At 30.9% G+C, this 16,856-nt stretch overlaps 1 protein-coding gene and 1 pseudogene across 1 annotated transcript in view; both read left to right on the top strand.

Moving 5' to 3' along the window:
* LOC113388225 (activin receptor type-1-like) overlaps positions 1–14,311 on the top strand; it is a 30,738-nt gene extending 16,427 nt beyond the window's left edge. Inside the window, exons 12-13 of the mRNA XM_026625627.1 lie at positions 8,602–8,827; positions 14,159–14,311. Coding sequence (XP_026481412.1) covers positions 8,602–8,827; positions 14,159–14,311 — 379 coding nt within the window. The remainder of the gene's footprint in view (positions 1–8,601; positions 8,828–14,158) is intronic.
* LOC113371848 lies at positions 10,889–12,431 on the top strand (annotated as a pseudogene).
* Positions 14,312–16,856: the final 2,545 nt, after the last annotated feature.

Genomic DNA, 16,856 nt, shown 5'->3' with positions numbered 1-16,856 from the left:
AAAGGGCTAAACCCAGTGGAAGAATGAGGTGTCACATTATACACAAACATTGCATAGGGAATCCAACTATCCCAATCTGTTTGGTCAGGTTTGATGTAATTTCTCAAGTATTCTACCAGGGTTCTGTGGGACCTTTCTAGGGCTCCATTTGATTGAGGGTGATAGGCCGTAGTCTGAATTTTTGTGATATGCAATAGTTTACAAACGCTTTTAAAAAGTGAACTGAGAAAATTTGTGCCTTGGTCGGTTAAAATTTTGGTAGGCACACCGTAATTACAGATAACATGTTCGACAAAAGCTCTTGCTACAGTGTCTGCATCTTGACTACTAAGTGGTACGGCTCTACTGAATTTGGTTAAAAGATCTTGAAAGGTTAAGATATATTTATTAAAGTTACAAGTTTCAGTTAGGGGACCGACTATGTCCAAAGAACATTTTTCAAAAGGTCTTGTAGGAGTATCAGTTATAAGCATGGGAGATTTTTTTAAATGATATGATTTATTCTTTTGGCATGCTTCACATTTCCTTATAAAGTTTCTTAAATCAGATCTTAATTTTGGCCAATTATAATTAATTAAAATTCTTTTCAAGGTCCTTTTGAAACCTTGATGTCCCCCTAAAGGTTTGAGATGGTATTCGCTAAAGATAATGGCTTTATCGTCTTCGGTTAATAAGTCAACGAGTGGAAAATTATGAATGGTAATTTCAATGTCTAATTTTTTAAAAATGTAACGGATCATGGCGCGTACTTGTGACCAGTCTAACCTATCTGTGTCTTTAACAAGTATAGGAAGGGAAATTTTCCTAACATTTTTCTCTAAAAGTATGTCTTTCAAATTAGTCAAAACATGAAATAAGATTGAGTAATTAGTACTAGTCGATTCTCTATGCCTGGTTAAAAGATAAAAAATAAATGCATTATTGTGTTCGATGAATGCTACTTCCCCCACCGTTTTGTTTTGGCTAATTAATTCGTTTAATTTACTAAATTTAGATAATATTTTACAGAAAAAGGGATCAGAACTAACGAAATCTTGTGGGGAATCGATACAAAAGGATTGGTCATTGAGAACAGAAAATTTTTCATTTGTTTCCTTAACCTTAGGATTAAGGATAACTTGTTCTTTGAATGCATTATTGAAATCATCGTAAGATAGAGTACTAATGAGAAATATGCGGCTCAAGGCGTCCGCATTAGTATTAGATTTTCCTTTTTTGTAAATAATTTCATATTGGTATTCTTCCAACTTAATTCTCCATCTCATGAGGCGAGAGCCTGGATCTTTTAAGTTGAACAACCATACTAGAGGCTTGTGATCAGTGATTATATGGAATTTCACACCATGGACATAGGGACGGAAATGTTGCACAGACCATACAATGGCTAAGAGCTCTTTTTCGATAGTGGAATAGTTTATCTCGGCACAATTTAAAGTACGGCTGGCGAATGCTACTGGCAAATCCTTACCAATCGGACCTTGGGACAAAACTGCTCCAATAGCTTTACCGGAAGCATCAGTGGTTATATTAAAGGGACGTTCAAAGTTGGGATATTGAAGAATGGGAGCAGTGGTTAAGTGAGTAATTAAATTTTTGAAAGCATTTTGTTGGGAAGATGTCCAATTGAATTTGCTATCCTTTTTAAGAAGATCAGTGAGTGGTCTAGCAATTTTAGAAAAATTTTCAATGAATCGTCTGTAATAGCCAGCCAATCCCAAAAACGATTTAATGTCCTTAGGACATTTGGGCACAGGAAAATTAGTTATAGCTGCAATTTTAGACGGATCGGGTTTAATACCCTCTGAAGTGATTACATGTCCGAGGTAAGACACTTCTTTACATAAAAAAATACATTTTTTTGGTTGAAGCCTTAAATTACTGTCTCTCAAACGTTCGAGAATTTCGCGAAGACGCTTAACGTGTTCATTAAGGGTATTCGAATAAATAACAATGTCATCCATATATACGAAACATTTTAGCCCTTGCAAACCAGAAAGAACGGAGTTCATTAAACGCTGAAAGGTAGCTGGAGCAGTTTTGAGCCCATAAGGCATCCGTTTATATTGATAATGAGCCGTCTGCGTCGAAAAAGCAGTTTTCTCTTTATCTTTTACCGTCATAGGAATCTGATGAAAGCCAGATGCTAAATCTAAAGTGGAGAAGTATTTAGAGTTCCCTAACTGGTCCAATATATCGACAACATTCGGAAGAGGAAAGGAGTCACCAACCGTGACTTCGTTTAGTTTTCTAAAATCTACAACTAAACGCCACTTAGAATTACCATTTTCAGATTTCTTTCTAACTAGGAGCAAGGGGGCGTTCCAAGGACTCGTACTTGGCTCAACAATATCGTTGTCTAATAAGTCCTTCACTTGTTTACTTACTTCATTTTTGTGCGAATTAGGCAATCTATACGGTCTGACATTTATAGGTAAAGTCGTAGAAGGGGTAATTATAGTATGCTGAACAGAAGAAGTAAAAGGTAATTTATCGCCCTCTACATAAAAAATATCGTTAAAGTCATTACAAATTTGGTATAAAAGTTCGCGTTCTTCATCATTCAAATGATTTACTTTAATATCATTTAGAATTTTTTCGATTCTAACTGACTGAAAATTTTGGGTCGTTTGATTATTTAGTGAAAGACAATTTACTAAAGAAGCGGTGTTGCTCTCTGGCAATCTACAAATTTGAAAGGTAGGAATTTTAAGTTTGATCTCCTTTTCGTTACAATTTATTACACTCAAAAAACAAGAATTATTAATAGGAGCAACAAGGGTATTTCCGACAAATACGCCTTGACTTATCTCTGACCGTTCAATGACACCTACGCAATTTGACTCAGTTTTTACTTTAACTATCGTTTCCGATCTAGAATTTAGTGTCACAAAATTTGGAAAATTTAGAGAGATGGGATCAGAGTCCTTAAAGTTTATACTTGAATCGATGATATTTATAATACCCCCATAAGCTTTTAGAAAATCAATCCCCAATATTCCATCACCCTTGATGGGTAATTTATCAAAAACAATGTAAAATTTGTGGGTTATTATTTTATTCCCCAGCAAAATTCTTATATTGGCTGTCCCTATTATTTCTACGGCGTTCCCTGACACGCCAGTAATTAAAATTTTATCTTCTTTATTAATAATAATGTCTATATCATCATCCAAGTTTGAAACCTTAATAACACTGATCTCAGCTCCTGTGTCGACTAACAAATTGATCTTATCTTTCGTGGTATCGAGAGATTCTAAATTTATAAAAGCTAGATTCTGTTTGTCAACAAGGCAAGAAATTTGTGCATTCTTGAACTCTCTCGCTTTAGAAGAAAGTTCAGAAGCACTAGGTGTTGTGGAAGTGGAAGTTGAAGTACAAGGGCCTTCATTAAGAATCTTTACGTCCTCATTGTTAATTTTGGAACGCTGCTGTTCATTGTACATCCTTCTACGACAGTCTTTTATCTCATGGCCAATGCCTTTACAGTAATTACAATGAACAGGGGGCTCAGATTTAATAGGTTTACGATAAAATGGACGATGAGGAGGGTTAATTGGTTTGAATGGTTTATCAGAACGACTTGTTCTTGAAGTTTTTAAAGAAATCTCCTCCTCGATGGCTATAGAAATGGCTGCATGCAAGTTTAGAGGAGATTTACAATTTACAATGATTCTAAGGTCGGGGTGTAAACCTTCTTGAAATACATAAAGAGCTTGATCTTGGAGGAGATCTGTATAATATATATTCGCTGCAGGGTTATTCTTTTTCTTTATAGTGGCGCTTGTAAGCTGTCTTAAGACGGCTTGAAAACGCAAAGAATAAGACTGCACATCTTCATTTGGTTTCTGGCAAATTTTATTAAATTCGATCTGTAATGAGGCTACAGATCGGGTGTCAAAAAATATCTCCTCCAAGCAAGATTTTAATTCAGAAAAAGACTCTATTTCCTTGTACTGGGTTGCTTGAAAAGCTTTCCCTTCTAATTTAGTGAACAAAATGAATTTTAAGAGAGCAGGGTGATCCCTAGGGTCGACGCTTTCAAAAATATATGTTAGAAAATTTAAAAATGGGGATAATTTCTGGTTATCGGAACCATCAAATACCTTAATAATATCCATTGCCCTATGCAATGTTAGAGCATATGTTTCTTGCATGTTTAGGTTTGAGTTTTGATCAGGAAGACAGAGAGAAGGAGCAGATAAAAATTTGGAAGATGATATGGGTTTAGGTGAGACGACTATACTATTATTAAAAATGGCACTTACTAGATCAAGTCCAGAATTTTCGTTGGTTGACTGGAAGGATAAGTAGCTCTCAAATATCGACTCAGTGGATCTGCTTATTACACTCTGTCGTGGCAGCAAGAAGTTTTCAGCGTCACGTTTATACATTGACCCTATATTCAAAAATTAGATTAGTAACATGTTACAGCAATAACACATAAACACATATAAAAGGGTAAAGAATAGATACAGAATGTAGTTATATATAAATAATATGAGAGTAAATATAGTATTGAGATTACATTAATTCTAAAGGTTTGTAAAAAGTTTTGTAAATTAATCTCAAGATTTGTAAATTGTTCTAAAGGTTTGTAAGTTATTCTAAAAGTATTTTTACTTACTCTAAAGGTTTGTAATTGTTCTAAAGGTTTGTAATTGTTCTAAAGGTTGGTAATATAATCTAAAATTTTGTTTCTAAAGGTTTGTAATTACTCTACAAGTTTGTGATAAAAAGGCAACGATACTTAAAACTATAATCGGTGTCTAAAATTTCGAAAACAAACTATAACTATTGATACTCAAGTGTTCCTCCTTCCTAGCTGATGTAATACACCTCGCAATCGCTTGGCTTCAAAGCGTCGCTCGGTGGCGTCTTCAAGATGGCGGACAGGATGGCGCGTGCGCGTCTTAAATAAGGCTTACTTGATATGTGGTGAACTTTCCTATGTTCCTCCTCGATCCTCCAGGCCTGTTTTTGTGTTGGATTATTTATCCCACCGCTGCCACCAATGTTGTGCTTGGTATATTTCACTGCCTTAATATACTTCAGCGGAGGTTATTTCGAGGATATATAAATTGAAACTCAAGAAAGTCCTTTTGACTTATAAAATAATTTATTAATACTAAGAGAACAACTTTGGATTAGATATAGTTTGTATAATTAATTGAATTTAGTAGTTAGGTATCGCTGCTAGTTCCAAGAGAGAACTGAATCCTCGATGTGCCTCTGAGGTTCCCCTCCTTCGGGTTTCTTCGAGTATTTCCGATATTCTTCGCCCCTACTAGCTAGTGGTGTTTATACTGATAGAGTATTCGATATAGGAACATAGTGTTGTGCAGCGGGCACAACAGGTTTTTGAATTTTCAAAATCGATTAAGAATTGCGCGCTAAAACGTGGACGAAATTTTTTTCATTTTTCTGCGATTTACAAAGAAACGGCTCTGTCGATGGTCGTACAAAACTGAGAAATGCTAGTCCTCATCGAGACACATCGAATGGCTTTTAAATTTTTGAATTTGGTCCAGCCGTTTTTGAGAAAATGACGATTTACGGCAAAAAATCTGTTTACACATAGACACACACACACGTCGAGAAAACATAAAATTAGCGAATCGAATTTTTTGGTGAAAACATAAACTTAGAGAAGTTAAAAATATTTAACCCTCCTTAATTTTTTCAACAATTTAATTTTATAAATACTATACTGATATTATATCGCCCTGCATGCGATGCATGCAAAAAATGCGGGCGCACGCCTTAGGGGGCGTCAAAACGAGTTTCGGAAAATAAATTTATAATATATTATTTATATTTTTTATTATTTATATAAAATCTAGAATATTTAATGAATTATAATAAAAAATCTAACTTAACTATGAATACGGAGACACAAAAAGCATATTTATTTGGCAATGTGATATCAGTAGAAACAATTAAATGATTAATAATAACAGCTGAAAATTAGTAAATAACATCTCTATTTATTGCTTAATCTACTTATTCAATTTTTCTCTGTTTGAAGTTACCGTTAGGTCGAAAAACAAAATATTTTGTTCAATCTCATAATCTCATAAGCGCAAACCTGCGAAAGATTAAATTAACTATTGGGCATTATTGACGAAAAATTGTGAACTGATTTAGTTGAAATGGAACTTGTTAAAAAATATAAACAAATTATAATCGGGAAATTGAAAAATGGGGAGTCAGTGCTTAGAAAATGGCATGTTTATTCCGAGAAATTGAATTGTAACTTTGTTTTTATTGCAAATGTTTCGCACCTGATGAACTTTGAATATTGAGGATATGCGTGGTTAGGCGTTAGGGTTATGGAAATGGAACTATAATTTAATAATAATGAACTATAATTAATTGGAATAATTTAATAATTATTAACTATGCAGAAATAATATACAGTAGAACCTCCTTATTCGCGGGGGATGCGTTCCGTAAAAATGCCGCGATTAAAGAATCCGCAAATACAGGATGGCATTTTGTATGGGATTACGGAAATACGTTCCACGATGACAAATAATCCGCAAATAATGAAAAATCCGCAAATACAGGATGGCATTTTATATGAGATTATAGGGTATACGTTTCAAGGTGTCAAAATAATGAAAAGTACATACATAAAAAAACTATATTTTTATTTATATTTATTAATGCATTAGATTAATTACTTTATATATTTGATTAATTATATTATACATTAAACATTTTGGTCATTTTTGTTCAGAAATAGGCAAAGATTTGAAAAACTTTGCAATTTTTTCTTGCTTGGTAGTTTTCAAGAGTTTCTCCAATTCAGACTGATAAACGGCAGTCACATCTGCAATTTGCCTCTTAAAAAGAATACTTCTCTCCATAGATGGATCAATGTTCATAAAAAAATCACACAGATCATTTGCCACCTTTAAACCTTCACTGATACTCTTTAATTAAATGTCATGTTTTCAGTGCACGTTGAAGCCTCTTCTTCATTGGGTTGTAAATTTAACATTTCTTCCAAGTCGGTTTCAGACAAATCATTATCACGTTAGCACGTGTTACTCAATCACAATATTTGCTACGATTGAGAAAAATGAAGAAATAAAGCATGCATAGCGGCATTTACCACAGAAACGAACAATATTAAAGCATACATATATGATTCATTCTTCCCTGTTTGCTTACTTGATCAAAAACGCTGATAACGGAGAGGACGGCGAACGCAACGCAATTATATAGGTAAAAAAAACGGCATTTACAGAGGATATTGGATTTCATATACACTGGAATCCGCGAATAACGAAATTTTTAGCCGCGAAGAAAGAAATCGGGTCGCAATGTTTTTGGCCGCGAATAGCGAAAACGCGAATGAAGAAGCCGCGAATAAGAAGGTTCTACTGTATATCAAATATAATTAGTTTTTTCTTTCAATATAATTCAAGAAATGTTCACTTTCTTTGCATTTTTACTGAGTTTTTGACAATGCTTCTAAAATACGTTGAATATTTAACTTTAACCCTTGCGACTCGGATTGGAAAATCGGAAATTCATATAAATCTTGCAATTCGCGAGTGGAAAAGGTTAAAACAACAATCTGATACTCTGAATATGACGGGAAAGCAAGGATGAATACAATTCGGCTCTTACGATATCAATAAGGAGAAGTTTACGACGCAATTTTGGATATTGTAAATACATAATGAAAAATTAAAATGAATTAAAATTTGAAAAATCCAACATGAAATACGAGTGTTATGATTGAAAATGAAAAGCTAGTTTTTTTTAGCTCTCTTGACATGATTTGCTCAATAAAATAAATTGCATAATAAATAAGTAAAATGTTTCAAACCCCAAATATTAATATTGCACGTATATTAAAAATAATTGAAAATTTAAAAATATTTGATTATAATCAACCTGCGATTTGTCTCGATTTTCTAAATAAATTTAAAATCAATGTATTTTATACGCTTTTAGATTATAACTAATTTTTTGTATACAAAATCCAGAACAATTGAGAATAAAATTTAAAAAAAAAATGTAAATATTTATATAATTTTAATGATAAACTGTTAAAATAGTTAAAATTAATAAGGGGGGGGGGGCGCTGGCAAAAAAGTTGCATGTGGGCGCTAAGGACCCCAGGACCGGTCCTGCTGATATTATTATATTATAATATTATATAAGTAATATTAATTAATATTATATTATAACATTAAATACGTAACCAATCTTCGTCGGGCTTCGAACGTGAAATAAAATCTTTGCAATAAATGTAAATCTTTTCGTTTTACCGGTGGATCTTTGGTCTATTTTTAGAAGTAGTTATAGTAAAAATTGAAATCCAATCCCCTATTATAGTTTACAATTTTTTATTTTTTTGGTCTCGATGGAACTACCATGTGTATCCAATGCATCAGTATGTCATTTTGCCCAAAAGTGCACAAAAATTAATAAATACTGAATATTTCATTAAATCGATATCCAATGTATCACTAGTCAAATATTAAAAATTCATCAAACACGTGATAATAGGTTTTAAGCTTGTTGCAAAGCAAATACTTTTATCTCATTTAACTATTTTTATATACGAGTATGTTTCTTTTTTAGCATCAACATGCAATGCTTCGAAGCCTTCAGGCGCGCCGATATCTACGCTCTGGGTCTTGTACTATGGGAGGTCGCTAACAGAACTCTTTCGAATGGCATTGCTGAGGAATATAGGCCACCTTACTACGACGTCGTGCCTTCTGATCCAAGCTTTGAGGATATGCGCAAAGTGGTCTGCGTTGACCAGCACAGACCCAGTACACCTAACAGATGGTCTTCAGATCCGGTAAGTTGAATATATTAGCTCATATTAACTGACTATGACTGAATAATTCTTACTCCGAAGGATAAATTTATATTCTCGTCAGAAAGAACGTTTTTGTAATTTTTTTCTAATTTCATGTTTCAAGTCATTCTGATTCGTTTGAGGCCGAAATTGGAAAAATACGTGTGTGCATGTGAGTTAAAATTTGAACTCTCTTTGAAGTTTAATTTTTTGCGTCGATCGACCTGTTTCTTTAAAAATAGCAGACAAGTTTTTGACTACGCTTTCGACAAAAATTCTAAACTAGTTTTTAAAATCCAAATACAGTTGTAAAAGATTCGAGAAATATATCGATTTTTTTTGTAAAGATTGACCAGGCCATTTTTTGAAATTAATTATTTTTAATTGAAGCTTTGATAACGAAAATCTTAAAATATTATCGGTCTACGAAAAGTGGTTTAAAATTCATCAAAGTTTGGAATAATGGGCCTTGCTTTTAGGACATACATAATGTATGCGCTTATCTTAGTTTTTAACATGATGTTTTGTTTTTTAATTATTTATTTAATACATTTATTTATTGAATTATATTCAGTCTTAATTATTTTTATTCATCTTCGGTTCATTGACTAACTTTTTTATAAAGTAGTATAACATACTAGGGAAAAATGCAACCAATTGCAAGAACTATTTTGGCCATATAGAACGGACAAAATTACATTTAGGATAAGGACATTCTGAGATGCTAATTTTTAAGAAGGCATTTCACAATTAAAGCGTTTGGTCCTCTTTGGGACATCAGCATATGAAGCATGAGCTCAAAGAAAACAAGTCATATATCGTAACCAACTATCGACGGACTCAGAACGGAAAAGAATATCTTTGCAAAAAATGCAAGGATCTTTTTTTTACTGGTGGTTTATTTGGTCTGCTTTTGGCCGAGAATGAACTTTGTAGTGTTTGCGAAATAGTATTATGCCATTTTGTTCAGTGTATAAGTATGTCATTTTGTTCGAAAGTGATAAAAAATGAATAAATAATAAAAATTCCATCAAACACCTAATAAATGCAATAAAATTGATCGAAATCACTAGTACTGGTGTAAGTTCATTAATTTCAATAAAGATAATTACAAGGCGACAAAAAACATGAGAATTACTGCCTCAAAATAAACTTTTAAAGGCGCGATATACTTACTCTGAGAAGACTGTAAAGCTCAATATTTGTAAGGATTATGACTACAACATTATTTATTTTATACAGTAGCGGACGTGTTATTAAAACTAGCCAATTTTTAATTAAGACCACAATGTCATTTTATCCATTTCCCCTACAGTTCATTTTTGAGTATCTTATTTTTTTTATTATATTATATTTAACTTCCTGTAGGTAGGCATCAGAAAAAATGGGTGTGTGTGTGTGTTTGATTTTGTGTGTTCGCATTTTTTCGTTCACGTTCTCAGGCGCACGGATTAACTGATTTGAATGGTTCAAAAAACATTCGATTCCTATTGACAGGGAGATGTACTGATTAGTTTTTGGTAAAGGCAGGTCCAGCCGTTACGAATATACGGAGCAAAGAGTGCAGAATATAGAAATCGAGATTTTGAGAGAACGAAGTATACGATTTGAATGATCCAAAAAACATTCAATTAATGATTGGGAGAAGTTGTGTTTAGTTTATGGCAAAGGCAGGTCCAATCGTTTTGGAGATACCGAGCTAATTGTGCAAAAAATGGCAGAGAGTACTAAGGATCCAATTTAAATGATTCGAAAAAATTTCTGCTTGTTTTGACAAAATAATTTGAAAAATTAAAAAAATTTGCTTTTGAAAAAAATAATTAAATTGAAAAAATTTTAAAAACCTATTTTAATTTTTTTTTGTATATTGAAAATAATTCAGATTTTAATTTTAATTCTGGCTAAAGTTCTAAAGTTCACTTATATACTTTAAATAGTTAATTCAAAAATAATAGTAATAATATTATTTATGATATGATATTTATTATTTATGATATGATAAATAATAGTAATAATAATATTTATGAATAAATAAATAAATAAATAAATAAATAGTGGAAAATGTCGATTCAGGCTCATAGCAAGAAGCGAGTGTGTTATTATTATGATAGTGAGTAAAATTTTCCATAATGTTTATAGTATTAGTACAAATGTGTATTGTTAGTTTTTATATACAACGCTCGAATGTTAACCTCAGGTTGACGAAAATAAATTGGTGTATTAAGTCGATTTGGTGTATTTCGGCGACATTGGAAATTACTATTATGGGCAAGGCCATCCCATGAAACCTCATCGTATACGCATGACACATAATTTATTATTAAATTATGTCTTATACAGAAAAATGGAGATTTATAGACCTCATTCAGATGATTACATTAGGTTTCTGAGGTCGATAAGACCTGATAACATGTCAGAATATAACAAGCAGATGCAAAGATGTAAGCTGGTTTGATTTAATGTCGGTGAGGATTGTTCAGAATTTGATGGTCTCTATGAATTTTGTCAATTATCAGCTGGTGGGTCGGTTGCCGCAGCTGTTAAGTTAAATAAGCAAGCAAGTGAAATTTGCAACAACTGGGGCGTTGGTTTGCATCATGCAAAGAAATCTGAAGCCTCTGGTTTCTGTTATGTAAATGATATAGTGTTGGGTATATTAGAATTACTAAAATATCATCAAAGAGTATTATATATTGATATTGATGTTCACCACGGTGATGGAGTCGAGGAAGCATTCTACACTACAGATCGTGTAATGGCTGTAAGTTTCCATAAATATGGGAAATATTTCCCTGGAACAGGATATCACACAGGAGATATTGGTGCAGGTAAAGGCAAATATTATGCAGTTAACATTCCTTTAAGAGATGGTATGGATGATGAGTCTTACGACTCGATTTTTGTACCCATAATTTCAAAGGTAGTGGAAACATTTAAACCGTCTGCGGTTGTTTTACAATGTGGTGCAGATTCTTTAACCGGTGATCGTTTGGGCTGTTTCAATTTAACAGTCAAAGGTCATGGAAAGTGTGTGGAGTTTGTCAAAAAATACGGCCTCCCGTTCCTCATGGTTGGAGGTGGAGGTTATACTATTAGGAATGTATCCAGATGCTGGACATATAAAACTTCAGTGGCTTTGGGTTGTGAAATTGCAAATGAATTACCTTACAACTACTACTTTGAATACTTTGGTCCAGATTTCAAACTGCACATAAGTCTAAGTAATATGTCCAATCAAAATACAAACGAATATCTTGAAAAAATTAAGAATAGACTATTTGAAAACCTAAGAATGTTTCCACGTGCTCCGGGTGTGCAAATCCAGGCAATACCTGAAGATGCCGTGAATGATGAATCGGATGATGAAGAAAAAGTGGATAAGGATGAGAGGCTTCCACAGAGTGATAAAGATAAGCGATTGCTCCAGACAATGAATACTCTGATAGCGAAGATGAAGGAGAGGAAAAGACCTAGGCTGGACAAAACTGATGGCTCCAAAGAAGGAGATGTTAAAATTGAAGATAAGGAAGTGAAAGAAAAGAAAGAGGATCTCAAAACAAATGCATCCGATGAAGCAAAGAAAGAGCCGTTGCCAAACCCCTGATAAAAAAAAATGAACAAATATGAAAATGTACATATTTGAGTAAATAATTTCATTTTCCAACTTCTTGCCAAATTATGTTGTCAATTTTTGTTATTTGTTCAAATAATCTAAATGTGCTATCATGGAAAACATTATTATATTTATATTTGCACTTTCAACTTATTATTTGAAAAATTTTTAACTAAAAATGGACATGATTGCTGTTGGTATTGAAATGTGAACTCGATTTAATAATTATTTGAATGTGATCTGGTGTATATTAGCTATATTTTATGGCTATAACATAATTTATTATTATATTTCAATTTTTTAAATAAATAAATAGAACATGTATCAAAAAAAAAAAATAATAATAATTTTAACTTTGCAATTCAGTTTATATAATTCTTATAAATATTACACAATGTTACAGTCAGTTACAGTATTTATAATAATTTGAATAATAATTTGAAAACATTTAATATTTATTGAACATTTCGTTACGGTACAAGAAGTTCTAGCAATTTGCCTCAAGGCACGATGCCATACACAACTAGTTTATAATTTATTGCACAGCTAGAATAATTCATTTTTTGATATTATAGTCTTTTATAGTTAAAAATTGTTCAAAATCGAAAATGAAAATTTCTGCATTTCTCGACGTTTGGAAGGTTTCTGAACATTTTGACATACCAAAAAATGGATGTGTGTGTGTCCGCATTTTTTCGTCCACGTTTTCGGGTACACGGATCAACCGATTTGAATGGTTCAAAAAACACTCGATTCCTATTGATAGGGAGATGTGCTGATTAGTTTTTGGCAAAGGCAAGTCCAGCCGTTACGGAGATAGGGAGCAAAGAGTGCAGAAAATAGAAATCGAGTTTTTGAGAGAACGGAGTATCCGATTTGAATGATCTAAAGAACATTCAATTTGTAATGATTGGGAGAAGAGGTGATTAGTGAGACTAGATTTTGACAGGTCCAGCCATTTCGTAGATACAGAGCTAAATGTGCAAAAATGACAGTTTTTGAGAGAATTAAGCGTCCGATTTGAATTATACAAAGAACTTTCTGCTTGTTTCAACAAAATAATTGATTTTGGAAAAAAATTGTTTCTAATTTTTTTTTACAAAAAAAAACTTTTTTTCAAGAATTTTTTTTTTTTGTATATCGAAAATAATTCAGATTTTAATTCTAATTCTGTTCTAATATACTTTAAACAAATAGTTTCAACTTTGCAATTCAGTTTATATAATTCTTATAAATATTAGACAATGTTACAATATTTATAAAAATCTGTTTGAAAAATTTAGAATTTCTCGATCATTTCGTTACGGTACGGAATTCCAGCAATTTGCCTCAATAAGGCACGATGCCAAACACTCTTATTATTGTAGTTAATTTTTGGCAAATATAATAAATTTTCTATTATTGTAGCAAATAAGCAATTGCAGATAATTTTTGATATATATAATTAATTCAACTTATTGACAGTTGTAGTTAATCTTAATAAAATCTTACTTAGTGACAGAGTTCATGGTGTAATCGAATATAATCCTAAGAAAAATGGTTGATTATAAAAATGAACCAATGGTTGGAATAATATGCCAAGTTAAAAAATATAAAAGATCTTAGGGCGCAATCTTGAAAGTTTCTAAATATCAATTCTTATTGATTAAGTTTTATAATTGAATGCAATTTCATACTGACAATAAGTGGATTAACAAATATATTTTTCTTCCTTTTAGACATTATCGGGCATGGCTAAATTGATGAAGGAATGCTGGCACCATAATCCAAGTGTTCGGCTGCCTGTACTTCGTGTACAAAAGACTCTACTTAAATTGGCACAAGCCGATCCTGAAATAAGACTCGATACAGACACTGATGTTTGTGTGTGAATTTGTTACTGTAAGTATATAGGTGTATAACATTTTTGGAATGTTCGAATGTGTATGATTGATATGATGAAGCAATTATATGGTGCTATACATAAGCTATATATTGTAGCTTAAATTGTAAAATTGCTTTTTTATCATTTGAAAAAAAAAATACTGTTCAGATTTCTTGCAGATTTTAACAATGTTTTGAAAGACTATGTGTGTTGCTTTTTATTAGTTTAACAGATAACATTTTCAAGAAAGTATTCTGCGAAAGGCTACATCAACTACATCAAGTTATTACATTAACTCATCTTACATAGTTCATTTAGAAAGTTTTTTGAACAAATGTTACATTACATTAAAAAGATAATAGTCAATTTTAAAATTTACCAATATTAATAAAATGACAGTGTATGTAAATATAATATGAATTTTTATTTATAGTTATTATAAAATTAATTGGATTTTATTATCTGACATGAAAATTTAAATTTTTAATATTATGATCATTTGATCACATGTAATTAGTGTTTGTTCATTTGCAGAATATCTTTCTTGATAATGTATATAATTATATACCTGCTGAAGCCACTAGAGATATAGTATAATATGTTAAGGAATAAATTTATTTTATGTTATATCGACTGTAAGCAAGTTTATAAAATTAAGAAAATATTTTCTATTAAATTTTCAATAATTTAAGAATAGTATGCCATTTATTTAACAATTACTAATTAAAACATAATATGCTTATTGTTTTCATTTTTATATTAATAATGTATATATGAGATAGGCATACTCGTATATATATATATATATATATATATATATATATATATATATATAATTTGTAAATATATGTAGTCACCCAATATTTTAAGATGATTGAAGTATTAACTGTTAATTTAATATTCTTGTAAAGTATATTTCATATTTACTACTGTAAAATCACTGCAAACTTATTATTCATTCATTTCTTTGTATCTTATTTTATATATGACTATAGAAAAGTACCTGACCGTTATTGCATATGTAAGCGACAGGCATAAATACTAATTATTCATTATAGAACAACAATAAGACTTTATAAATATAATTATAATAAATCATACTATGGATATTCAAACGATATTTCATTCAGATTTAATAAAGCAAATAGGATGGAATAAGATAATATTATATTTTCAGAATGTTAAAATGTGTAAAATTGCATTTTTTTCAAATATAGCTAGCTTCAATGGCAAATAAGTTCTATTTAAAACATCATATTTTTCTATATCTATGATCTTATATTGAAGGGATTGATCTTATATGAAGGGATTCAATTATATATAATTGAAGTATTAATGATAAATCGCTTCATATGTTTTGGAATCAGATATAAACTTTATATGATCTACCAATAAAAATATCCTTCATCAAAAAGGCAATATAAACAGTTGATTTTTTTATCGCATATGCGATTATGAAGATTTAAGAGATATATTAAGAATGTAAAAATTAGTAATTTTCGACAAAAAGTGATCTTGGAAGAAGGCCATTAAATATAAAAATACACGATAAGAACTTAAAAATGTAAAATATTACTATAAAAAATTGTATTATTTTGATTTATTATTATTACTTCTAAGTACTACTATTTTATGTAGATTATTTTTTATATAACATGTATGCATTTCATGGAAGGTAATAATCTTGTTAATGATATATCTTTTATCTACAATTGAATTAATTTACAATTATTAATTTGAACATTTTTTTATTTTATTTTTTTTTTTGTTACAATTTATTTTTGTTAATCAAGACTTTAATGTCTTATTTACAAAATTGATATGAGCAAAAAAAAAATAAAAAAATATAAAAAAAAAAAATAAAATAAATTGAATATAAAATGAAAAAAGTTGAAATAAAAATAAAATAAAAACAGTAATACAAAAATAATAACATAAATGAACTATTTTTTTTTTTTTTTTTTTATTTCACTTTATTTCAGCAATCAGAAATACAAAATCATTTCTATGAGCTAAACTGTACATTTAATTAAATATGATATTATATAAGATAATCCAGTGATATATCTTACTTAGTTTACATAAAATCGAATGGCCATATCCTTTTCAGTCTTCTATTGTCATGCGGTAGTAAGATGTCTGCAACTATTGGGTTTGGGTGGGTCTCTAATTTATTTCTATGTATTAAGGCACGCTCTTGTATTGTTTGCCGGACTGTTAACATTTCCAGGTCATTGTGAATTGTAAAATTTGTCACGTACCATGGTGCGTTTACAATTGATCTTAGAATTTTATTTTGCATTCTTTCTATTATTGCAATATTCGATTTTGAAGCAGTGCCCCATAACTCTACGCCATACATCCAAATTGGTTTTATTACACATTTATACAAAAGTAATTTGTTCTCTGCAGATAATTTAGAGTTTCGGTTTATTAGCCAATATAATTCTTTCATTTTCTGTTTAATTTGATTCTTTTTTTTATTAATATGATGTCTCCATGTTAATTTGTTATCTAGATGCATACCTAAGTACTTTACCACATCTGATTGT

This window comes from Ctenocephalides felis, unplaced genomic scaffold (assembly GCF_003426905.1).
Source record: "Ctenocephalides felis isolate EL2017-DRISC unplaced genomic scaffold, ASM342690v1 CF-g0.4_SCAFFOLD_00845, whole genome shotgun sequence".
NCBI classification, from domain to species: Eukaryota; Metazoa; Arthropoda; class Insecta; order Siphonaptera; family Pulicidae; genus Ctenocephalides; species Ctenocephalides felis.
The sequence above is the reverse complement of the archived record's forward strand: the minus strand, read 5'-3'. Positions and strand labels throughout refer to the sequence as shown.